The following is a 25,743-nucleotide window of genomic DNA, read 5'->3' on the forward strand; positions in this document are numbered from 1 at the left end:
CTCTGTACCACAAACATGTATGCATTGCTAGAACATGAATCACTCTGATGTAGAGTGTGCTGGTTCGGCAGTATTTGTGTCATTTCAGGTACTACTTGCACACCCCTTAGCCTCCATATTTTAGAGACTATGTTGCCCAGGTGCCTGGCACCTGACATTCAAGGTGATGGGTATATGATATATTCGGCATATATATTGCCTGACATTGCAGTTCACAGACATGCAGCTAGGGTAATGGTGCAGTTAGCAGATGTAATATGAACAACCAAACCAGACATAATTAATAGAGACAAAGCCATTTTCAGGTCATTTCCCTAATGTCCACGATTTCACTATTTAGGCTCTGATTCAGCAAAGCGCTTCAGCATGTGGTTAACGTTAAGCAAAAATAAATCCCAATTCAGCACAGCACTTATTGACATGTAAGTGCTATGGTGCAGAGTGATGGACTTAATCACATGCTTAAAGTTAAGCATGTGCTTAAATGAATTGCTGAATCAGGGCCTGGTACACCAGTGTAAATTGGTAATATCAGCACTAAAATCAGGAAGCTACTCTGAGTAGTAAATGAGAACAAAATATGACCCAGTGGAGTAGCCCAAGGTGTGAAACAGTTAAAAATTTGGCCTCTCTTCTGCTCTACCAAATGAAGTCCATGGCAATCTGTGAATGCTGGATGTCTGAAGCCCATGGTAACTTGTCTGAATGCCTGATGTTCGAAGAAAGACCAAGAAAACAAAAATGAATAAAACTTGTACCTACATAAAACCTGTATGCTAATGGTTGAACCAGTCTCCGATTGGCTCTGTCCACTAAGCCAACCAGAAAGTAGAAAATTAAAAGGACATTTAGGTTAAAAATCATGTACTTTAAAAAAACAACAACAATAATCAGCTATTTCACCAACATCCTTAAGTCAAAACAAAAAAATACCATAGGTCCAATCCATATCAATCATTTGGTATAACAGAAATAAAGTCATTGTAATAGAAGAATCAATATCTTCACTGCAAGCAAAATTTATACAATACAATGAAGCTTTTTCAGTGTATTAATGGAAGAGAAGGAAATGGCAAATCTGTGATGTTTTATTCCATTGATCTCACTTCTTAGCCCAGACAGACTCTGGAATAAACACTCTGCTTGCAATGCTGCAGCATTCTCTCTGTAATTCATGTAGCACTGATGATTTCTCCTTTTATTTTTTATTTCCCTTGCTGATTGGTTTGCCAACATGAGTGGGCTGATCCTCCAGTCCCTCACCATGCTAGCATGCTGACAACCAGTCATCCAGGAAAGCATCCAGAATACAGAGAGTGAAAGGGGCTACAGACAGAGAGAGAGTTACTTGTTGAGACTGGTATCTGTTTGGATGCAGCCACTTCTGGGCACTTACAGTGTTGTCTCTATACATTCTAGATAAGGTGGTATCAGCATCGGCAGGGCCGGCGCTTCCATTTAGGCGACATAGGCGGTCACCTAGGGCGCCAGGATTTGGGGGGGGCGGCATTTTGCCGCCCTCGGCAGCAATTCGGCGGCGGGGGGTCCTTCCGCACTCCGGGTCTTTGGCGGCAATTCTGCGGCGGGTCCTTCACTCGCTCCGGGACCCGCCGCAGAATTGCCCCAAAGACCGGGAGCGCGGAAGGACCCCCGCCTAGGGCGCCAAAAACCCTGGCACCGCTCCTGAGCTTGGGGATTGCCTGGGTTGCTAACTGATCTGAACACCAGGGTTAAATAATTAGAGTTGTCTTAACTGCAAACTAATTTTTGGTACTAACTCAGGCCTATTGTCTTCCCCTGAGAAATGTCAGGGTGTCTCTGGAGTGGGCACTGTGTGACTTTCCGTTTCTTCTTGAGGGTCACCATCTCCTTTCACTTCCAGGGAAGACCAAGTTGAGAATGTGTTCACATTTTTTTGAGCCAACATTTGTAATGGATTGGGGGGTGGGGGGAGGATGGCGGGGGACAAGAGGGACAGGGAAGGACAGAGGCACTGGCTTCTTGCTCAGAAAAATACTGCCTGTGCTATACGGTACTATCAATATGCTCAAGAATTTTTCTTATGTTAACACCAATATATCAGCCACTTGATGTCTGTTGTGTGAATTTTGTGGCCTTTCTTTTTTTGTTGTAAAGCTGATCAGAATTTAGTAATCAAAACCATCGTTTAAAACAATGTTTCTGGGAAAGACTCCCCCTGAACTCTATTTAATACAGAATCAGACTTGAAATCCAATATTTTGTAAGAATTGAACCTCTCATCCTTTATCAATTGTTTCAGCTCAGTTCAGTGGAGGGCATGGGCAAGGAGTGTGGGTTATTTCTCGGGAGACACTCCAACCCCTTTTCTGGTTCCATATGAATTGCTTACTGGCTGCTTTGCTGACAAACCAGCCCCCCATCCAGACAATTCTTGCACGTCCTTGGGAAAAAGAGTAAGACCACTCTGCGAGGAAAATGATTTAAAAATGCCTTCAGATGCCTTTTCATTTCTTTTTATTTAACTCCATAAATATTTTCATAAGGCTCAGTGTCTTTACAACACTTTTTTTCAACACTTTTTTCTGTTTTGTTTTATACACACAACTTAGACACTTGTTTGACAGGGTCAAACAGTCCAATATAAACAAAATAATAAAACTGGCAAGTCTGGATCAGCTGGGTTACCAAAATCCATTTTTTTTTTACCCATACTGTTAAAACCCCAAAAGCACTAAAATATCAGTATTTGGCTTCAAACTTGTATTTTAAAAACCTTGATTGTTCTTTTTTATTCTCTGCTACAAGTCCGCATCATCATAGTGCCTTTAAACTCCTCTGGACTCTTTAGATCTTCTCAAGGAAAAATAAGCGTGGTGATGCCATGCAGAACTTACAAAAGCTACTAAATATACATGTTCCCTGAAATGTAGCTGCAATGAAAAGATGACAGAGCATAAAGAGAACAAAACCAGAAACCCAAAGCACCACAGTGTACTATCAATAACGTTGCAATGGATGGCTAGTGCCCATCCAAGAACTGAAACAGATTTCAAATATATTTTTCTATGTATTATTTTCTATTTACAACTGTTAGATGCACCTAGGTTGGTTCTTGTTTTATCTTTTGGAGAGGGTGGGGAGGCAAAAGTCTTGAACTTACATCCTCTGCTAGGTCAAGGGGTAATGCGCATCATTTACCTATGGAAGAGGAGGTTTTTTATATTATATATATATATATAGTTTCAGCTGGAGAAATTCTGTGTACATCTAAGTCTGTTACAACTCTCTTGTTCTACTGCCCATGGAACGGTATCTGGGTTTCTCTTGTCTGGCACTGAAATGAAAATCTATATAACATGCTAAGTCAAAAATTACCCCCGATTTGATCAGATCTAATGTGTTTTTGGAGCTTTCAAGTATACAAGACTGCCCAATCCAGCTCTCTATTCCATAATTAATAAGTGAGTAAAAGTGGGACCCATTGTTGGTTCGTCTTTCTATTAATGCATCATTTCTTGCAGCACCTTGGCAACTTATGGATGGGAAGAGCTTTCTTGAATGCCATGACTGAGGGCCAACCCCGCTTTGCTCTGGAACACAGGCCTGCATCTGCCTTACCTGCTGCTTGGCTTTGGTGCAGGTAGTTTAAAGCTAGAAAAGCTATTTTGTTTTGGTTTTCCATGTAAGCAAGAAGCTGAGAGTCCAACAAGTGGCCTTGTCAGATCAAGGGAATCTTGATTTATGATGCAAATAATGGTGTGGCCGTGTTGTTTCTTTTTTCTAGTGCTGAATATTAAGGAAGCATCTTCTCATAAAAATAATGGATGTTCCATTCTCACTCTCAGAGGCATAAAACAGTAAATGAACAGGCTTAACTAATGTGCTTGTTACTTTTCTCCCTTAAGCAATTAAAAAGGCAAAGGTACGGGTGTAATTTTCATCATATTGACAAGGAGGCTCTAATCTTTCTCTCTCTGTGTGTCTCTCTCCAGCCATTCAGAAATTGTAAGACATTTTGTTTCATCCTTTATGTTACAACTTTTGAGGAATCATCTCATTCACTTCTCTAAACACCCATCCTATTAAACAAACAAAAATAATAATTGCCACATATTCTGTATTAAAATCTGAGCTGCTAACCATAAAAAAAATGCAGAGATACAAAAGAGTATTTAAAAAATGTTTCTGGTAAAAAAAATTGGGTTGCCTCCTGACTGGACTTTATCATTTACATATGGGGGGGTGGGGGTGGTGGTGGTGGGGTGGTGAGCCTTCCTCTCTTTAAAATACTAGACTTTCTTTGCTGCTTATTTATATTTTCTCAAGTAGCAAAGAAAGTGCTGAGATAATCTTTGTGCTTTAGATGGGAAATATGGTCACTCCCTTATAACATGGCATGGTGCCTTTATCTTAGTGCTTGCTCTAGCCCTACAAGAGAATAAGCTGCATGGAAATATTGAAATCATTCACTGGTGGTCTTCACAGGTTCTTGTTTTTCAGGTGAAAAATTAAATCTGTGCTTCCCCCCACATGCATTTCTCCGTACCGGTAGCTAGCTTGATTTGCTTGGATGGCAGATAAGATTCAAAAGAAAAGAGTCAATACAAATTAGAGTTTGGATCATTTCGCCCCACGTTTTCAAAGGAAACTACAGAACAGCACCTGCACAATTTTCACCTTTTTATGTGAGCAAAATGTCCACATTTGCCCAAGGAAAAAGGCATTTGTGAGTGCAATGATCTGTTTTGTTAGCCGAATTGCAGGCTTCCATACATGCAAACTAGTGTGTTTGAGGGTTAAAATCTGAGGGTGAAATTGTAGGAGGTGTCACTGAAAATGCAGCTCTGAATACAGAGTGAGAAAAAGAGAGAGAAAGAGACACAGAGAGGTTAACTAATTACTGTGCAGCCTATTGACAATGGTGCAAGTTTGCTGAACCATTGCTACAGTTTAGACTAGTCTGATTGCTGATCTACATTTAGATATGTAGTCCTGGTCACATGGCAAGACTTCTCAGACACTGATTTCAGTGCAATCTTTTCTGAAAGGCAATTTTCAACCTCTTCCACAGGTTGGAGGCATTAAATGTTGAGTAAATGTTTTTGATTACTTAAGCAATGATCCTTAACCTAATAGGTCATCATTGTTAGCGAATGTCTTGTTTGGTAATTTGGGGCTCAAGGCAAAGCTAGGGATACTTAAATAAAACATAACAGACCAGAAAGCAAGTACAGCAATGGCTGTTACATCTAGGATCGTTGCTCCTGTAAACTGTAATCAATGGTTCATAACAATGATGCTACGTGTGTGTGTGTGTGTGTGTGTGTGTGAGAGAGAGAGGGGGGGGATGGGTCCTCTGAGTTATTTCCTGCAGAAAGAAAACTGGCCATTTTGTTTATGTTCAACTAATTTTTCTCTACCTACAATGCAGGACATGAGGCCATCAACCAATTTTAAAACATCTGTCATCTTTATGTAGGAAAAAGCTAGTATTGGACATCTCACAGGGTAATTTCTCAGCTAAAAAAAATCTCCGGAGAAAATAAAATAAAATACAAAACAAAAAAGCCCCCATTGTTCTCTTTCGACATTACTGGGAATGGCATGTGTGATTGAAACACACAGCATTGAAATGAAACACAGTTTAAAAATGCAACAAATCAATTGAACAGAAGTCATCTCTCACATAATAAAGATCTGTTCCCCCCTTTTGTTTGATTATACCCCCCTCCCTGGCCCAAGAACACCTATAAAAACAGTTAAGCAATAGAAGTACTGAGCAGCATATCACAGTGCACAACAGAGCACACCCAGACTGGAACGACTCAGAACAGAGAATGCTGGGGGGAAAATGCTGTTCATTGAAAAAAGAAGTCTGGGACAGTCAAGGTGGGGGGAGCAAAGAGGGAAGGGAGCAGAGATCTTCCCCACCTCTAAAATAGAAAAATAAAAGGCATAAATAAAATAAAACAAAATATACACCAATGTGGCCTGCAAGGAACTTCAGTGACAAACAGACAACGAGCAAGAAATCGTCCTGGAGAGACAATGACAAGTTGGACAAAAAAAAAAAAAAAAGAAAAAAAAATATTGTTAGAGAAAAAAAAAAAAAAAAAAAAAAAAAAAAAAAAACAGAAAAAATGATGTTGTCTGACCAATTAAATAAAATAAAATCGGGCACATGAGTAGAAGTCATTGGTGCTTCCTAGTATCTAGTAGTAGTTTGCTTCCCAAAAACAACAAAAAAAAGTTTTTGGTCCTTCTATATCTATATCTATATATAGATATATATATATGTGTGTGTATATATATATAATTATTTTTAATTGCAACAGTGCTTCTCCGAAAAAAGGTCCATCTATAAATATAATTTTATTTATTTATTTTTATTTTTAATTTTTTTAAATTTTTATTTTAAAATTCTCCATCTCACTCTAGGTATTATTTTTTGAATGGCGTTAACCTGCTGAAATTTTGCCAGAATGGTGACTGGCTGCGTTTGGGTTCGGTGAACTCGAAGACCTGGGACTGGGATATGCCATCTGTCACCATGTATTGTCCCTGATTTAATGGATCCTGGGGTGGTGGATAGGCTGGAGGAACCGACCTGGAGTAGCTGACACCTGCATTGATGGTGGGGAAGGGAAAAAGAAAGAGGTCAGTCAGAGTTCAGTTGGGTCAAAAAACGTACTCATGATATTACTTGCTATAGCTTTAAAAACCAAGGCCCCAAACAATGGGGACATGAGCAGCAGAAGGCAATTCTAGGGATGAAATTAGCAACTAACTTAAACCCTCACTCCAAATGTAACCTAAACTAGCAAGGTAGTTGGAGATTTGAGAAAGATCAATTACTTTTGTTTTGGTGGAGTTTTGCTTTTCTCTTATGGAAAAGTCCTATATAATTTAAGCCAAGAGAGCCCTATAGAACCATTAGCTACGGTTATCTAGAAATCACTCTATTATTGAAAAGGCGAAGTCTTGTCTATAGAATTGTTACATTGTAAAGAACTCTACCTCTTCTATAGAATTCCATTTGTTGGTTTCAAAAGACAGAAGGCATTGCTTCCTCTACTAAGTCCTGTAGGACTTTTCCCTAATGGCTTGTTTTAAATTCACCAGCCTGGTTTCAGCTTCTAAACCAGAAAGTACTGGGAATCTCACAAGAGTCACTGACTGCTAACTCCCCAGCCCTATCTCCAAGGCGAGGTATTCCAAAGAAAGGATGGTCTTGTGGCTGAGGTATAATACAGTGAGTCTGAAGTCCTGGTCTCTATTACTGGCTCTGTCACATAATTTCTATGTGACCTTGAGCAAATTACAATCTCTCTGGGCCAGATAGGGCCTCCTCTGATGCAGAAGGGGTGAGGGGTCCACTGTCTTTAAGACACAGAACCCTGCAGAGGATGCTCTCTGGAACTGGGATCCACATGGGTGGGTGTGGGGGAGGTAGAGGATGGGTAGCCCTGTACTGATGATGGTGGGGCTGAGGGGACAACCATCACTATGCCTGTGGAGATTACCAGGGAAAGATAATATGGACACTGGTTATACTTCCTTCTTGCTGAGACCGTCCATGAAGGGTAATTCCCTTCTTAAGCAAGGTGCCTGGGCAGTGTGATAAAGTGGAAGCTACACTGCCAGGAAGCAGGGGAGAGCAGAGGGAACATCAGAGCTTTGAAGCAAATGCAGAAAGTTCTGGCCTTCTGTGGATCCCCTGCAGAAGGGGAGTTGCCTGCAGAACCTGCTACTCATTCTGTGGGTAGGGCAGCCCCCCGATAAAAGAATGTGGGGGGAACATTATGGAGATCTCCTGCTCCCCTGGGTTATACTGCAGGAGCGGTGGGCCAACCTATTGTGATCAGTTTCCCCGTCTGAAAAATGAGGACAATACCCACCTTCCTCATATGAGGGTTATGAAGCTAAATTAATTAATGTTTGTAAAACGCTTTGAGATCCGCAGGTGGGAGGTGCTAGAGAAGGCAAAATATTACAATTAGCACCTAGATACCACAGTGATTGGCATAAGAGAGATTAGATTCTCTGCATGTTGTCAGCAATCCCTATCAGCACACAAACACACACTTTCATGTGCCAGTGCTTTGGGATCCGGAGATGGGAGGTGCGATATATGTTCAAAGCAATTACAGGCAAAGAATTAAACTCTCACAAAATGCACTGCATTATTATGTGAAGCTAAGCTGCCAACCATTTAATCTTGGTGCATCATTATATAGGTCCTTCCATTATAACAAGCTAAGAGTTTAATACGTCTGGAGAGGGAAAAGAAGTAATTTACTCCCCTTTGTTATTGTAAATACCAATCAAGGCTGGTTAAAAACCAACAAGATTTCAGACTGAATGGAAACATTTCCTGGATTTCTTCTAATTGTGCTTCGAGACGAGGAATATGGAAATGGGACTGATTTCTCCAAAGAAATTAAACGACCATTTGTTTTATTTGATAACAAATACTACTACTCATATTGCTTTCTATCCAATCCAGGAAGTACAGTCATCCTTTTTCATTTTTAGCATGGACAAAAGTTGCTGCATGATTCATGACTTAGTAACCCTAACCAACCTCATCACAGTTATGTGTTCCAAGTCAAGCTGAAAACAACAATCTGTTTGGTTCCTACACCTCTTTGGTAGGCTCTTGGATGCTTGATCAGATTTGCTAATCTCATGTGTTTACAAGTTTATTTTTCCTACCTCAAAATATGTGAATCGTGAGTAGGATGCTTGCACAGTAGAATGCCAGTTCCACTGAGTGCTTGATGCCCCATCATTACAGAGAGGGGGCCAGGGCCAAATCTTAAATGGTTTGGCTCTAGGATATCATAAGAGACAGCAGGATACCTCCATCCTCCAATTAGACTGCTCAGGCATCTACACTCCAGCTCAGCATCTGAAGATGCCTGTGGCATGGGGAAATCCCCACCTGGTATCGAACCGGCATAGCCAGCTCTATAATAATCCCTGGTGGCTCACTCCATGTAGTGGCAGAAGATGAAGTGTGACAGGGAAAGAAGGAATGTGGCCAAATCATGCTGTGTTCCAGCGATCCATGACTATGACAGTTTACCTAAATTAGAGAAGTCCTGAGGCTGAGCTAATCTGCATAGAAGGAGGGGGCAAATTGGCTCCAGCTCCCCTGGGCACCAGGTGAAAGCAAAGAGGGGCTAAACTGTCAAAACTGTATGTCTAACTTGTGCAAGCAATTACTACAGCTACAGACATGAGGCATGTGCTATTTTGCCCTTGCATTTGTGTGCATGCAAATATGAGTATTTGTACTCTGCAGAGTAAATTCAGCAATCCCACGAGAGTAGCTTTTCTCGTGAGGTTTTCAACATGTCACCTCCAATAGCAGATAAAAACGCCACAAGAATGGCCTTTCTTCGGGCATCGGTGTATTTTTGGGCACGGTGAAACACTGGATGTTGGGAGAAAAATCCCACTTACCAGAACATCTTCAGAACCTCAGAACAAGACTAGTTCTCAGAATGAATGAAGGGTTAATATATTTGTATCTGAACTGAGCTGGTTTCCTCCCTCATCAGAGCTTCAAGTAGCTGTGCTAAATCGTCTCTTTAAGGATTTTTTTTATATGCAAAGCCATAACTCCATTGCAATTTAACCGGAAAAAATGAGCAAAGCCCCTTTCCAATGAAGAATGCTGCAATCTCAGGCTGCCTCTGTGGACAGAATTCAAAATGCAAAGGGGAAGAATGGATAGATAAGGAAAGATTTCCAGGCATAGCAGTCACGCTGCTTGTCCCTAGGCACAGGGAAACAGTTACACAAGTCTTGATCTTGGAGCTCCTTCTGCTGGTTCATGCAGAACTCTGCACCAAGGTAGAATCCAAGGGTTGCAGCTGCATAGTCAGATTGTCCAGTAGGGCTGGGGTTGAGGGAATGCTGTTCAGCGTGGAAAAAAAGTAGCTTTGCGGTTTATCATTTGTCAGGCCAAATGCAGCGAAGAGAGATGATGTATTGTCAGTTGAAATTGAGCAGTATTTTAGTGCTAGGCAATGTCAGTTTGAATCCCTTAGGTTTCTCATCTTAAAAAAAAAACCCCTCAACACCAAAAACCCTGAAAGGATTTCAAGCCATCTCTACTTTGCTCCTAACTTCTTTTCAAAATGCCTTTTGTACTTGTGCTCGCAGAAGGAATTCCCTGGCACTGAAACAATTAAAAGGGTAAGGCCAAATATAAGATGTCTTTCTATGCTTATTCGATCCTGAGCCTTTAAGGATTTCTTTCATGCCTTGATTGGTAGCTATTTCACGTCCCTTTCCTCTACACAGGCATCTAAACAACTTGCCTATCTATTAGCTGGATTTAAGAGATGGGTGATAAAATATAAATGTTTTCTAGTTCAGCTTGGGCTGAAGTTGGTGCTGTATTGCTGGTGAATGGAGAGCGTCTATGGTGCAAACCCTCAATTCTCCTGAGTCTCAACAGCAGTGAGAGAATTCATACCTCTTAGGAGGCACACTCAACCTCATCACAAATACAGTTGCCTTATGTCTGATGTATTTCTGTGGGGTACCACGCAGCACGCCCCTTCAACAGGAAACAGTGCCAAAGTATTCATCATTTGATGAGGAAATACTCCTTGCACTGTCCGTTTTATTGAACTATAGAGTTCACTCACTGAAATACAGCCACTTCGGGGGTGACACTTATTAACAGCACACAGCAAATCTACATGACAATTTAGAACTACATAGGAAGAAAAAAAGTATCTAACTGAAACTACAGGGAGAATTTAGGTGGTCAGAATCACTCAACTGGAAGTCTGGGCATGACATTGTGGGTAACACCTCTACTCTTCAAACCGTCCTTTGCAGTCTTTAATGAAAGCAAGAGGTCAGTTTCACATCTCACCCAACAGATGGCACTCTCAGCACCCTGCTGGAGTATTTGTTCAGAACTGACTCAGAAGCAAGAGTGCCCCCTATTTAGTCACCAATGTCATTTCCTTTTGCACTTGACTTAGGTATTCCTTGGAGGTCTCCTATCCAAATATTCATTCAGTCGGTCCTTGCTTAGCTTTGGAAATCCTAACTGTATCTCAGATCAGATTCTAACTGGATTAGTAATTCCTCCAGTGAAGAACCAATTTCATCTGTGTTATGAAAATCATAATCACCATCGATACTTTCAGATTGAAAACACTGAAAAATGCTGTGGCTAGTTCCACGGGGTAACTGTATAATGGGGACTCATGGGCTTTGGAAGGTTCAGTTTGCGGCCCATGTAATTTATGAGCAATGGGATTTGCACCATGTCTTTTACGTATTTGCAGGGAAGAAGTATGATAACATGATTTCCAGACAGTAATGACATTCTTTCATCTGCAGTGTGGAAAGCTTTGTGAACAAAGGGAAATGACCTTGATTATATCTGAAAATACAAGTGTGCCTCCCCTCCCTTTTTAAAAAGAGTTTAACGAATGGGACGGTTAACCCTTAAGATGCCATCTGATTTCCAGGTAGAAGACACTTGGAAACTGGGAATGTTTGACAACTGAGCTGCAGAGGTTTGAGATGTCGGAAGAAATTAGGACGGTATGACCCTTGGGAGGAATCTGGGTCAGTATTTTTGTGAGTTGAGGTTAGCTGGGCATGAGGTCAAGTCACTTAATACGAATGAGGGTAGCAGGAAGACTTGGCAGCCAAGAAGAGAATGCATTCTGGAGCCAAAACCTTAGCTGATGGAGCTATGCCAATTTATACCAGCTGAGAATTTAGCTCTTAGTGGATTTTTACAGACTGCTAGGGGAGGGATGAGGCCACTTAATGGTAGTGGGAGCATTCAGCAATTAGGGTATGGAGGGAAGCAGGGAATACTGGAAACTTCTCAGCATGTCAAGGGGGTTTTGGAGGCCTCACCATAGTCTGCTAAGGGAATTGAAGCATGCACGTTGGAAGATGCAGCTCCTTAGCCCACTGTTATGCTACTCATGAAAACAGCAATAATAAAGAATAAATTTGTCCAAAATTATAAGAAAAAAGCAAATCTCATTCTTCATAGCATTTATCACTCGCTCGTGGGATTCAGAAAGGAGATCCCACCTCACATAGGCTTGCACTATTAGATACATTACAAAAACAAGGGGATATCATTTCTTCTTATGAATCATTAGGTTAAGACCCCTGATAGAGTCAAGTTACCTGACTAGACAGACTAGTGGTCTTATATGGCATAATGAATCCTATGTTCTTATGTCCAGGAAAAACCAATATTCATGACTAATGATTTGGGGAGCCTTAACTTTTGAATGGCCAACTTGAGACACCTTAACGGGATCTAATTTGTAGAAAGGGCTAAGCATCAAGCCTTTGAAAATCAGACCTCTTTAAGGAGCCCCAAGTTGAACAGCCAAAAATTGAGGCTCCCAGAATCATTAGTCCCATCTGAAAACCTTGGCTGGGGATTTTGAAAGCGTCTAGGAATGTATGCCAAAAAGCATTATGTGAACGAGAAGTGAATATGTTACTTGCTACCATACATGGGGATAGAAAAAGACTAAACAGGGGATTTGATAACTGTCTACCAGTTTTTGAAGGCTGCAAACACTGAAGAGGGAGAAGAATCGTTACCAGGGGCACTGGCAAACAATCCTGATGGTTAGATACAATAAGGGAGTTTTGAAGTCCCTGTTGTTTAGGGTGATCAGATGTCCTGATTTTATAGGGACAGTCCTGATATTTGGGGCTTTTTCTTACATAGGTGCCAATTACCCCCCACCCCTGTCCTGATTTTTCACACTTGCTGTTTGGTCACCCTACTGTTGTTAGAGTCACTTAAAACTGGAATGGACAAATCAGTGTGAAATACAGTGCACTGAGCAATCCTGCATTGGCAATAAGGGATGCACTACATGACCTAATAGGCTTGATTGTTAAGGGAACCTAAACCTGGCAGAAAGGAAGGGGAAGTGGTCAGAGAAACTGGCCAGGATGTTTCAGTGAGACACCTGAGACACTCAGAGAGAGGGACCAGGCTTCAAACAGCATAGGCTGTTTCTCCCAACTCAGAGACGGGAAATAAGCCAGATCCTCCCGAGTTATGGATGGCAAGGTTAAGTTTAGGTCAGGCAATATGTGTGAAAATCTTTGTTATTTTAAATCCACCTCTTTATGTGTTGTGTACCTTTTGGGCAAAATAAATCATGCCTTGTTTTGGAGACTCAGTTTCACTGCAAATGTATGCCGTCAGAGGCTTCCGAAGAGAAACCTCTGCAGGATCTGGTCCCCATTGGACCTGCTAAGTTAGTCATGGTTGGCATGTAGGGGACTGTAAACCCAGGTGCTAGTCTGAGAGTGGTGAACTGCAGAGTTCCACCCCAGGAGAGGTGGGGTCCATGACCTGACACCTGTTGGGGCTGCACTCAAAGTGACCGAGAAGGGACAGTGGTGCAGCGAGCCTGGTAACTGTGACAGGCTTTTTTTAAAAACCAAGCCAAACCAGACTTTTCTATCTCCCATTTTAATTATTCTAGGATATACCAGGCTAAATTCTACTCTCAGCTACACCCACTGAAGTTGCCCGGGGCTGCAGGGCTGTTACTGGAAGAAGAATCTGAATCACTGTCTGTAAAACATATCCCACAACTTAGTCTGCTGGGAAGGAGCACAAGCCAATGCTACTCATCCACTTTATGTCTAATGGACTTAAAGAAGGTGGAGAATTGGCTTAATGCTATCTTAAGGCACATGCTCTGATATTATTACATTTCCCCCAATCCAATAAGTAGTGCAAATCCCAGGATGTTGCTGAAATCTGAGGTTGACTCGCTTGCTCAACATCAAACCAATTCTGAAGGAATCTTGGCTGGGCATGTGTGTCTATGCCTGTAAGTGCATATGTGTGTGTGTCTGTGTTAACTGCAAGCTGGTTCCAAATGGGATGATTCATTTAGGACACTGGTTTAAAAAAACAAAACAAAACAAAACAAAACAAAGCCAAAATGCAAAGGTTTATGCTGTCTCTTAATCATCTGATTAAAGTTTCATCAAGTTTATCTGACAGAGTTTGGAGGCTTCTTCCTTGTCAGTCTCATTTTCCACACTTTCTCTCTCTGGTGTATTGCAGCTAGTGGTCCTTTAAATGTTTCCTCTTAATAAATATGCTGGCTGACTCCAGAACAATACTTCGGGGAAATGCTGTATGACAGTTCAGGAAATAAGCTGCTGTTAATATTACTGAAAACTTTCTAGTTCGCCTCCAACACACTTGATTGCACTTTCCATTTCATCTCCTTAACTGCTTCTATCCTTTCCTTAAGCATTCTGTAAGAGGGAAATTATCGTTGTTTCCCACAGAAGAGGTCAACTGATATAGCATAGCAGATGGTAAAAATAAGGCTACAAAAGATATTCAGTGACCTAAAACATGGGCACAGAGGTCTTAACACATCAGATCAGCTTGTTGGGCCATCAAGTCTTGCAGTGATCAGGCAAAGTGTTTAAGCATGTGCTTACTTTGCGCATATAGGTAGCATTGATGTCAATTGGACTATTTATATGCTTACAGTTAAGCACATGCTTAAGTGCTTTGAGGCACAATTCATAGAATCATAGACGATTAGGGTTGGAAGAGACCTCAGGAGGTCATCTAGTCCAACCCCGTGCTCAAAGCAGGACCAACACCAACTAAATCATCCCAACCAGGGCTTAGTCAAGCCAGGCCTTAAAAACCTCTAAGGAAGGAGATTCCACCACCTCCCTAGGTAACCCATTCCAGTGCTTCACCACACTCCTAGTAAAATAGTGTTTCCTAATATCCAACCTAGACCTCCCCCACTGCAACTTGAGACCATTGCTCCTTGTTCTGTCATCTGCCACCACTGAGAACAACTGAGCTCCATCCTCTTTGGAACCCCCCTTCAGGTAGTTGAAGGCAACAAAAATGATTAAAGGTCTAGAAAACATGACCTAGGATGGAAGACTGAAAAAATTGGATTTGTTTAGTCTGGAGAAGAGAAGACTGGGGGGCACATGATAACAGTTTTCAAGTACATAAAAGGTTGTTACAAGGAAGAAAAATTGTTCTCTTTAACCTCTGAGGATAAGACAAGAAGCAATGGGCTTAAATTGAAGCAAGGGCAGTTTAGGTTGGACACTAGGAAAAACTTCTTAACTGCCAGAGTGGTTAAGTACTGGAACAAATTGCCTAGGGGAGGTTGTGGAATCTCCATCGTTGGAGGATTTTAAGAAAAGGTTAAACAAACACTTGTCAGGAACGGTTTAGTTATTATATAGTCCTGCCTTGAGTGCAGGGGACTGGACTAGATGACCTCTTGAGGTTCCTTCCAGTTCTACACGTCCATTATTCTATAAGCCAAACCACACTCTATGGGGTAATAAAATCAACTGGATTTGATGGTACTTAGCAAGGGTTTGGCTTTACAAAATTTACTTTATCAGTACTTAATTTAATTAACTTGAGGCTGGGCTATGATCACTGAAGCACAAGACATTACAGGAGAGGCAGAGTTGCTAATTTAATGATGCTATGCAAAGGGTTTTGTTATTATTTCAGAATTAATGTCTTAGGTAAAACAATCGGACATCGTTCCACTTGATGTTTTGAGTCAGAATGAGTTTCCGTCAGACTCAAGGACTTCATATCATAAAAAGAATTCCCAATATTAGAGCATAGGGTCATTCTGGATAAGGGAGGTGCTGATTGATGTTCTAGGAAGAGGGAAGTTAATTAATTTTATAGCCTAAGGAGCCTGGGCTATTAAAATTCCCCTCCCCTTTTGTTTTTTCCCACAGAGAAAGAAAGAGAGATAGAATAAGAGAGCAATTGCTGTGTAACAACTAAATATAGTTAAGTACGCTGAGTTTGTCAGGATAGAAATACAGCAGTTCAATTGGAAATATTTATATGCACTCTCAGGCACACTTGAGCTGAGTCAGTTTCATTAGCACTAATGAAAACTTGATTTGCCGGGGCTGTCATTTGAGTCACAGATCCTGCGATTTTCCAGCGAGCGTGATTTCACTGAATTGTTTGCATGCTCCGGAGTCAGTGTGCAAGAGGATAGTGAAGGGGAAAATTTTCAGAATTGTGCCCATACAAGTGGCCAGCTACATGCAAAACTGGTCTATTGAATGTGCAGTTCCTGTGCACTGTTGCAGTGATACGTACATTTGGCACCCAAATGCATTTTTTGCACATTTCCAGTTTTGAAAATCTGGCCATGAGAGTTTTTAGAGAACAACTCAGAGGACAACACTAGCGGCTAGTAGACGGCAGTAGATCAACAACAACAGTGCAGGGACATAGGAGACCAATGGGTTCACATTGGGCCTAACAAAGCACTACTGGACCATCAGGGCAGTATGGAACAACCAGGTGAGGAAGAGAGCTAGGAATTCGTTAAAGGTTAAAGACATTGTTTGTTTGAAAAAGCAAGCATAGGGCTGTAAAAGCTATAGAATGGGGAGGGGGCAGCTGGTGACTCCAGGTACCCAAGAAGTCCTGAGTTGTTCCCAAAACATTTTACCATTTGGAGACCTGAATGTGCCATGATATTGTGGTAACTAGATGGCCTGTTCATGACTTCTCATACTTTTTCTGAAGACTTGAAACATTGTTACTATGACTCCTCTCTCCCCAACATTTATCATTACAAAACCTGCAGCTGCAAGAATTATTAGGACTGATCATTAACTCTGGCCAGTGGCTTAATATCTGACATGACTCTTATTGGCTGACTGTACTCTTCCCAGGCAGGAGGACAAGTATGATCTTATAGGACTAGTTGATATATAGTGACTTTACTAGGATGCTATGTTTGCTAGCAACTGTGCTATCCTTAAAAGGTTATATGGAGCTCACAGAAAGATATAGGCAAGTTCCATGAGCCTCCCACTTGAACAAGAAGTAGAGTGGTGGAACCTCAACACATCCAGGGTTTTAACCATCTCCCTTTCTTTTCCAATGGGAGACTCAGAGAATTAGCAAAGCCTCTATGTATCTTCTCACCTGCTTTAGTTTCAGTCTGGGGTGAGATGTGTCTGTATCAGGGGTTGGAAACCTCTGGCACGTGGCTTGCCAAGGTAAGCACCCAGGTGGGCCGGGCCAGTTTGTTTACCTGCCGCCTCTGCAGGTTCGGCCGATCGCGGCTCCCACTGGCCGTGGTCCGCCGCTCTGGGCCAATGGGGGCAGCAGGAAGCCGTGGCCAGCACATCCCTCAGCCCGCGCCGCTTCCCGCAGCCCCCATTGGCCCAGAGCAGCGAACCACGGCAAGTGGGAGCCACAATCGGCCGAACCTGTGGAGGCGGCAGGTAAACAAAGTGGCCCGGCCCGCCAGGGTGCTTACCCTGGCGAGCCGTGTGCCAGAGGTTGCCAACCCCTGGTCTATATACTGCCTATGGTTTGAGATAAATTCCTGCCCACAGGATTGCTTTTGGATACTAGACTGGACAGATGGGATCAAAATCACCTCTGATGTAATTCCACTGGCTTCAACAGAGTTACACCGGGAATGAATTTGGCCCATGGATACATCAACAAATTATATGAAACACACAAATGAGATAAAAAAAAAGAGACTGGTAAAAAATCAAAGGGAATGTGGATTTCAGCTCAGCATAAAGCCCCACTCCACCCTGGCTTCACCTAACGAAACACATGCTGCCAATTACCTTTTTGCTTACTGACTTTCCTTACTGTCATTGCCGCTTGCCGCTTTTGATTTTCAGAAATTTCAAAGCCTGGAAAAAGGGAACATGGCAAAGAGTTCAGAAAATCGCTTTCCAACCCTCTTTTTCTGAATATTTCTTCATGCATCATTTATGAAACTAATAACCCCTGGGTGGCAAAGCACTGCCTGGTGGGGCTACCCACACAGAGAGATATTTTAATAAAAAACAAATTTTCTTTTAAAGCAAAGCCTCACCGTGACATCACTTGGGAGGAGGCTGCCTAAAAAGCAACCTTATAAACATTATTATTTTTAGCATTATTTATACTGTGCCATAAATGAACACATTACTTAACGAATGAGCAAGAGACAATAAGCCAGATGCCAATCTTGGTTACAACAACCTTTTGTGGTAGTACAGAGAGGAGGGAAAGGCTGGTAGATCAGTGAGTCTGTCTGCCTTTCTCCCTGCAGTGGTGGTGCTTATCTTAGGGCAGAAATTACTGCAGCTGTGAGGCTTTGCTGCCTCTCAGTGGTTGGGGACTGTACATTTCTCTCTCCTGCATCATCTTGTGGAGTTTCCTTATGCTGAAGCTTGAAGCCAAGGGCAGCATTTGCTCCTAAATGAGCAAATCTTCACAGCAACTCTGAGTTAAGCCAGGGAGGTTATAATGAAGTTAAACTATAATTCTAGAGCACAGTAATTTGGCCTTCTCCCCCCTAGAGGGCAAAACCCAACAGCCACCATCCCACTGATTTTCGATCCCTTACCTATCTTTTCATCTTCTTGAACCATCTTTCTTTCTTCTCTGAAAGCTCTGAGCCATCGCAGTTTCTCCTCCAGCTTCTTGGCAAAGAATAAGTGAATTTCCTCGGTCTCCTTGTTATGAAGTTTGAAGGCATTCTTCATGCTGACGTTGAAGTCATCATCTCTCCCGTCTTCTATATCCACCACTTCATATTTATCCATGTCAATGCGACCTTTGTAATACAGGATATCTCTTCGTATCAGGTCCTACATGAAAAAGAAGTGATGCATTTTATTCTAGGTGGACTGAAGCCTATACCAGGTCTTAACTAGGCTTGGCAGAATTCAATTTTTATTTTTCATAACTTTGAGGGATTATATTGATGTTTATGTTTACACATTTGTAGAGATTTTTATCAGTTTAAATTGTTGAGGTTACTGGAGATTATGGGGATGTCCGACAATGTGGGGAGGCAGACAGTAATTATGTAATGACATTAGATGCTGAGATTCAAAAAATTAAAGCTTTATAAGCATTAAAACACCAATTGCCACCATCACATGTAAAAATATATATAAAGTAACTATCCTTAAATCAAACTCTAATAAGTTCTCAAGCAGCATTTTTCTTACTTTGCCTATCTTTAAATTTTGATGAACACTGATGGAAATATTTTTTCATTGATTTGTGTGTGTATGGTGGAATTGACCTTTACTGACCAATAAAAATCTAATCTTTCCAAATCTAGTCTTAATCATTTGAAACATTGTAGTTTTCTTTCAGCACAGAAATGAAAGGGTTAATTTGCAAAATATGATCTAATTCTTAGAACTTCATTTGCTGTAAATACCGTATATACTCGTTCATAAGCCGAATTTTTTTAGTAAAAAAGGGAATCACCAGAGACGGGGGTCGGCTTATGAACGGGTATAGAGAGGGAGAGGTGGGACACGGCCCCTCCCCCCAACAGAGGGAGCAAGGAGAGGCAGCACAGCCAGCGGAGCCAGAAGGGAAGAGGAGGGGCCAGAGTCTCTTCGATTCTGGCCACGCTCCTCTCCCCCCAGCCTCCGAAGCAGCTGCAGCTCCGGGGCTGGCAGGCTGCAGCTGTGCCGCTTGGCCCCGCCCCCAGAGCAGGCTGCGGCCACGCCGCCTGCTGCGGGCATGCCACCCGGCCCAGCCCGCTGGAACATGCTGCGGCTGCGCCGCCCGGTCTGGCCCGCCGGAGCAGGCTGCGGCTGCGCTGCCCAGCCTGCCAGAGCAGCTCCAGCCAGGCCAGAGACATCCTCCCCTGGCCCTCCCCAGGTAAGGTGGGAAGAGATTGGATGGGGAGAGTGTGGGGGTCCCGGGCTAGGGGTGGGGTCATATGGGGAGTGGTCACAGGGGTTACTCCCGACTCCCAGCTTCTCCCCCCCCACATAAAAATTTCCTCACCAGTTGCTGTCCCGGCCCGTCAGGGTAAGCAGCTGGCGCGCCGGGACACTTTGTTTACTTAGGTTTACCTCCGTGCCTGCAGATGCTCAAGGTAAACAAACCATTGGGGGGGGGGGGGATAGCTCAGTGGTTGGAGCATCGGCCTGCTAAACCCAGGGTTGTGAGTTCAATCCTTGAGGGGGCCACTTAGGGATCTGGGGCAAAAATCAGTACTTGGTCCTGCTAGTGAAGGCAGGGGGATGGACTCAATGACCTTTCAAGGTTCCTTCCAGTTCTAGGAGATAGGATATCTCCATTTATTATTATATCTCGGCCCACCAGTGGCTTATCCTGATGGCCCGGGAGACAAAGTTTGCTGACCCCTGAATTATAGGGTCGGCTTATGAACGGGTTATAAAAATTTTCCATTTTTACTTATCCATCTTGGGGGGGTCAGCTTATAAACAAACCGGCTTATGATCAAGTATATACGATACTTTAATTTTTGGCTAAATTAATAGGGTAGATAAAGGCTAGATACGATAAAAATGTACACTTGATATAACCCTCATGCTTTGGGGCATAAAATAGCCACTATTAACTGCTTGTGATCAGGAAGAAACTTTCCCCAGCAAGTAGTTTATTCCATGACTGACGATTACATGGATTTTACACCTTCTTCTGAAGCATCTGGTACTTGGCACTGTTGTGCAGATGACAGGAAACTTGACAAGAGGGACCACTAATCTGATCTGGTACCTATGCTCCTAAAGTGGTTCACAGAAATGTACAAACTGGAGATAGAAAAGGGTAGACCATGGGTCAGCAACGTTTGGCACGTGACTCGCCAGGGTAAGCACCCTGGCGGGCCGGGCCAGTTTATTTACCTGCAGACGCGGCAGGTTCAGCCGATCACGGCCCCCACTGGCCGCGGTTCACTGTCCCAGGCCAATGGGAGCGGTGGGAAGCCGCGGCAAGCACATCCCTCGCCCGCGCCGCTTCCCGCAGCCCCCATTGGCCCGGGACGGCGAACTGCGGCCAGTGGGGGCCGCGATCGGCCGAACCTGCCGCGTCTGCAGGTAAATAAACTGGCCCGGCCCGCCAGGGTGCTTACCCTGGCGAGCCGCGTGCCAAACGTTGCCGACCCCTGGGGTAGACCTTATAGGTCATTTTGCACATTAGCTCCTAGTAGACTTGTGCTTTGTCCAAGCTAGTTCTAAATATCACAAGAGAGGGGGGTTTCCCACCACTTTTTCCACTCTTACAGACTTCATTGCTGGGAACATTCAGCCTGTAATTACCCTTAGCTCAGTTCCATCCCATTATGCTTGGGATACTTCAACATTGTTCTCCCTCCATGATATTTATACCTTTCAGTATTATGTATGATCACCCCTCGGCTTTCCTCTCTCCCTTTGTTTTAATGGTCCTTTCTCCCACCTTTACCATTTTGGGGAGGAAGAAGAAAAATCATTATTTGTTATTACTGTTTAATGGCTCAGCTAAAAATGCACACGATTCATTGAGCCGCTTGACACGTCTAGCACACCCAGGGCCCCATTGCTGCTGCTGTTTTTGCCACCGTGCTCTGCATCAGCTGTCCTGATTCCTTGAACTGAAGCATAAACTGTGTTCACTGCAGATGCCTGAAAAAGCTGCGGGAAGGTGTCACTAAATAAGTACGCTGAGAGATGCTATGTCAGTTTATCAGACAAAGGTGTGAAAATGCAGGTTTGAGGATTTGTAAGCGAAAAACATCACTCAGACATTTTTCTCTCCCTCCTTCCCCCCAAAAAGAGGATATAAAATAAATACCGAGAAGCCTGATTCTCCTTTTGCTTACACCAGTTTTACAACAGTAACATTTGTATTATCTGCAGTGGAGCTTTTCCTGATTCACTCTGACGTACTGAGCAGAGAATCAGGCCTGCTGTATAAACTATTTATATGACCACAGCATAAAAAAGCCAGGTCATCAGAAAATAGCAGATTAATCAAATAGGAACCTGATTCTATATGGAGAACCAGTTATAAGGCTTTAATATTTAAATAGCCAATTTGAACAAGACAAAATTAAGGCTAGGTTCTTCCGCAGGACTCATAAACCAATACTCGGTTGTACAAAGTTCATTTATCTTGATCATTTAAACAGCAAGCCATTTTCCTTCCTATTTTATTTTTCAACTATTTTGAAAATGCAATAAAGATAAATAACATATCAGAGGAATAATCTAACAGCACCAATAAAATCAAAGCACAACATTTATGTAATTGAACAAGATTAAATGGTGAATGTCCTTAGGATATGTCTTATAAAAATTCCTGAAATAAAGAAAACAAATGAACTTGGCATAAGATCTCACAAGAGCTGTTTTATGAATCTGCTTAATGGTATTAATGATGGTGAGAGAGGATAATGTCTAGAAGCTTTTAGTCTTAATATTTCCCCTAAAACTCCCAATGAAACAATCCATTAAACAATATGCTTTGCAAGTATCTTATTCTAGCAAAGTAGGGAAAGAAAAGACAGGAAATTTCAGGCTGAATGCATAATGGAAAACTTTCTAACAATAGGATGTATTAAATTGTGATATAATTTCCCATTAGAATAGGTAGAAACAACCCTGTCATTTAAGAAAATTACCCTGGTCAAAACACTTAGGGCAGGTCTATGCTTAAAATGCTGACGCGGCGCAGCTGTGCTGCTGTAGTGCTTCAGTGAAGATGCTACCTATGCTGACAGGAGGGCTTCTCTCATTGGCATAGGTACACCACCTTCCTGAGACGCAGTAGCTACATCGATGGGAGAATTCTCCCATTGACTTAACACTGTCTATACCAGGAGTTAGGTTGGTTTAACTCTGTTGCCCAGGTTGCCCTCCCAACTCACAGGGTCCTAGAGCCCGGGCTCCAGCACAAGCCCCAACATCTACACTACAATTAAACTGCCCCGCGAGCCCCAGTCCTGCAAGCCTGAGCCCCGTAAGCCCAAATTAGCTGGCATGGGCCAGCCCCCGGTTTTTAATTGCAGTGTGGACATATCCATAGTTTCACAGGTGCCCCTGAGGGAACAATATGAAAATGACAGGGTTGCTTTCTGTCACCAAGGGAAGAATATGAAAGCAACAGAATTCCACATGTGCCACTGGGGGGCAACATGCAGCCCAGAAAATATTTATTGCTGGTGAAGATGCACTAGCAAGAAAGAAGCCAGTTTGACCATCAGATCCCAGACTGAATTTGCATAGTGGACAGTTAGAAGAAACACCTTTTTTTCTGTTCTTGTACATTAAACAATTTGATGTGGAAATCACTGTAAAACAATAAACATGAAGCCCCTGTCACTTTCACAAAGCTGACTTTAGATAAAAGAACTGCATATTAAGAAAACATTTTTTTAAGGAAGCTAGATCACCTTTTCTTTTTCCACCAGGCTCCCTAGAGTCTTTAGCCTTAAGCTTAACAGGAATTTTCAGCCACCTGAGGGATGCTAGGCAATCCCAAGAATATAAAAGAAACATATTGAAATTGACAAAAGACTAAATAATTCAAAGTGATACATAATGGCTACAGAGTTCAAACATAGTACATCTTAGAACCCATGCCAACTGCTCCATGCATTCAACAAATTCCCTTTTTGCTACTATGGGAAACAGGAAGAAGGAACATTCTCCACTTTTTAGCTGTATATTCTAATCTAACATGCCTGAACAGCGAGTTGTTTTCAGGGGTTCTTGAATGTTCACAGTGTTAAGAGCAAGAGGAGGTCTGTACAAATCCACAGAAAACAAAAAGTGTCTAGGGCTGGAATAGTCTTGCCAGTACCATTGATTTCCCAGAAAGTTCAGTCCCAGCAGGCAGTCATGGCAACTGGTACAAGATTCTATTTTCTAACTGGTTAGCCATTCTTTGCCATCATACTCCCAGCCCCAAGTCCATATATCTCAATAGAGGGATATTATTTATTCTTCAACTGCATTTTAAATCACCTGCCCAGGACTCTATGAGCTTGCACATACAATAAAAACATACAAACTTCAGGATAACTATCTATAACAGAACCTGCCCATACTCCCATGAAGTCAATCACAGCTCTCAAAATATAACGAGCCCCTATAATCAATTCACCATAAATAACAACCTCCGCATCAGCAAAATCTAACTACAGTATCCATATCTAGTTACACACACACACACATATTTGGATGTGAATATGCCCAGAATTAAAGATCTGAAACCTAATGTATGTCTATAGAGTGTATATTTGATTCCAAAGGTTCCCAGCTCCTTTAATGGACTGTGTGCAGGAATTACTTCTCTCATTACTGCAATGCAGCCATCTCTGAAGTGCCCAGGAGACCTTTCTAATTATTTGGATTATAATAGAGCCAAGAGGCCCCAACCAAACTTGAGATCCCAATCGTGCTACATGCTGTACATACTCAGTAAGGCAAAATCCCCGTTCTGAGGAGCTTCTAATGTAAACAGACAAGAGACACAAAGTCTGAGAGAAAGGGAGTATTAATACTTCCATTTTACAGATACTAAATTGAGGCAGGGAGAAATTATGTGACTTGCTCAAATTCAGACCTGGAGTTCCTGGCAGTGCTGGAACTGAATCAAGATCTTCCTGAGTCCCTATCCAGTGTCTACCCACAAGACCCTCCTTTCTAGCTACTAGCTCACAATCTAAATCAGATAACCACACAGAAGACAAAAGAAAAAAGGTGTTTGGATGATGAGGAAAAGGGACAGCCTGAAGAGGGGGGTATAAAGGAGGCATATGAAGGAGGAGAGGAAGGGTGTTTATTTGATAAGAACAGGTAGGACTGTTGCAGTTCTAAGGGGAAGCAAACCAGAATGGCAGAAGGAGGCACCTTTCAAATTAGGTCCTAAATATTTAATCCTCCAGCCCTCTAGAGGGCATAGGTGTGTGCTCATGCATCTGCTGTTCAGTTGATAGATGTGTACCTGTCTTATCCTGCAGAAGGCTACGAGCTCAGGTGGAAAGAGCAGTATGTGTTTCATGCACACAGAGGGCCAGGTTCCCAATTCCATGGAACAAGAGAACTTGGAGCATATGGCTGCTGTGTCAGCTGCCACCCCACCAATATAAGAGTCATGCTGAGTGTTGGAGAGGGCTTGTCAGGATTGTGGGAGGCGGCGGTATGGTAGAGCTCTGCTTCATCTATCCTCCACTGTCGTAAGTAAGAGCAACCTCTCAGCTGCTCTTACTCTCTTTGCAATGGGGACCAGTGCAGACTGAACCTGAGAATCAGGGAACCATCTCAACACACAGATGGAAAGGGTCATTTTCACATGAATTAATATGAGTCAATATATCTCTCCTATAAGCTCACTATATGAAAGATACTACTTGCATAATATACATTAGATATATTTTGTTGCACATGTAGGATATTGGTCTTTCCGCTGAGGATACTTCTTTTGGTTCCCAAACTCTCGTGTGTTCTAATGTGTAAAAGGTTAATAGGAGAGAAAGCATTGTGCAGTGCTTAAAGCACAAGGATCGGAGTCAGGATGCTACAGTTCTAATCCTGATCTGACAATAACTTGCTGAATGACGTTGGGTGAATCACAACGCCTCTGTGCCTCAGTTTCCCCATCTTTAAAAGGGGGATATTTGCCTATCACACAGGGATGTTGTGAGTTGCAACTAATTAATCTGTAAAAGGCACTTTGAAATTTTTAGAACTGCAAAATATAATAACAATATTTCAGCATATGATCTTAATGGTTTTAGAACGTGAAGATCAAATGGTCACACAGAGAAGGTTTCCTAGGCTGCAAAAGCAAAGCAGTGATGGTAGATGTGATGCTACCACAGCCTACATTGACCTAGTTTCCCAAATTCTTCCAAATGTTCTTCTGATGGCATGTACCAGGGGGATGGCACAAATGGGATG

The 25,743-nt window shown here is 42.4% G+C and overlaps 1 protein-coding gene across 1 annotated transcript in view; it reads right to left on the reverse strand.

The window, feature by feature from the left end:
* Positions 1-6,346: 6,346 nt before the first annotated feature.
* The window catches only part of ARHGEF9 (Cdc42 guanine nucleotide exchange factor 9), a 294,569-nt gene continuing 275,172 nt past the window's right edge, over positions 6,347-25,743 (reverse strand). Inside the window, exons 11-13 of the mRNA XM_024209276.3 lie at positions 18,429-18,672; positions 17,659-17,727; positions 6,347-6,605 (exon numbers count right to left, since the gene is read on the reverse strand). Of these exons, the coding sequence (XP_024065044.1) occupies positions 6,424-6,605; positions 17,659-17,727; positions 18,429-18,672 (495 nt within the window). The 3' untranslated portion in view covers positions 6,347-6,423. The remainder of the gene's footprint in view (positions 6,606-17,658; positions 17,728-18,428; positions 18,673-25,743) is intronic.

The sequence above is a fragment of the Terrapene carolina genome, unplaced genomic scaffold (genome assembly GCF_002925995.2).
Source record: "Terrapene carolina triunguis isolate 2854851 unplaced genomic scaffold, T_m_triunguis-2.0 Scaffold131, whole genome shotgun sequence".
Lineage (NCBI taxonomy): Eukaryota > Metazoa > Chordata > Testudines > Emydidae > Terrapene > Terrapene triunguis.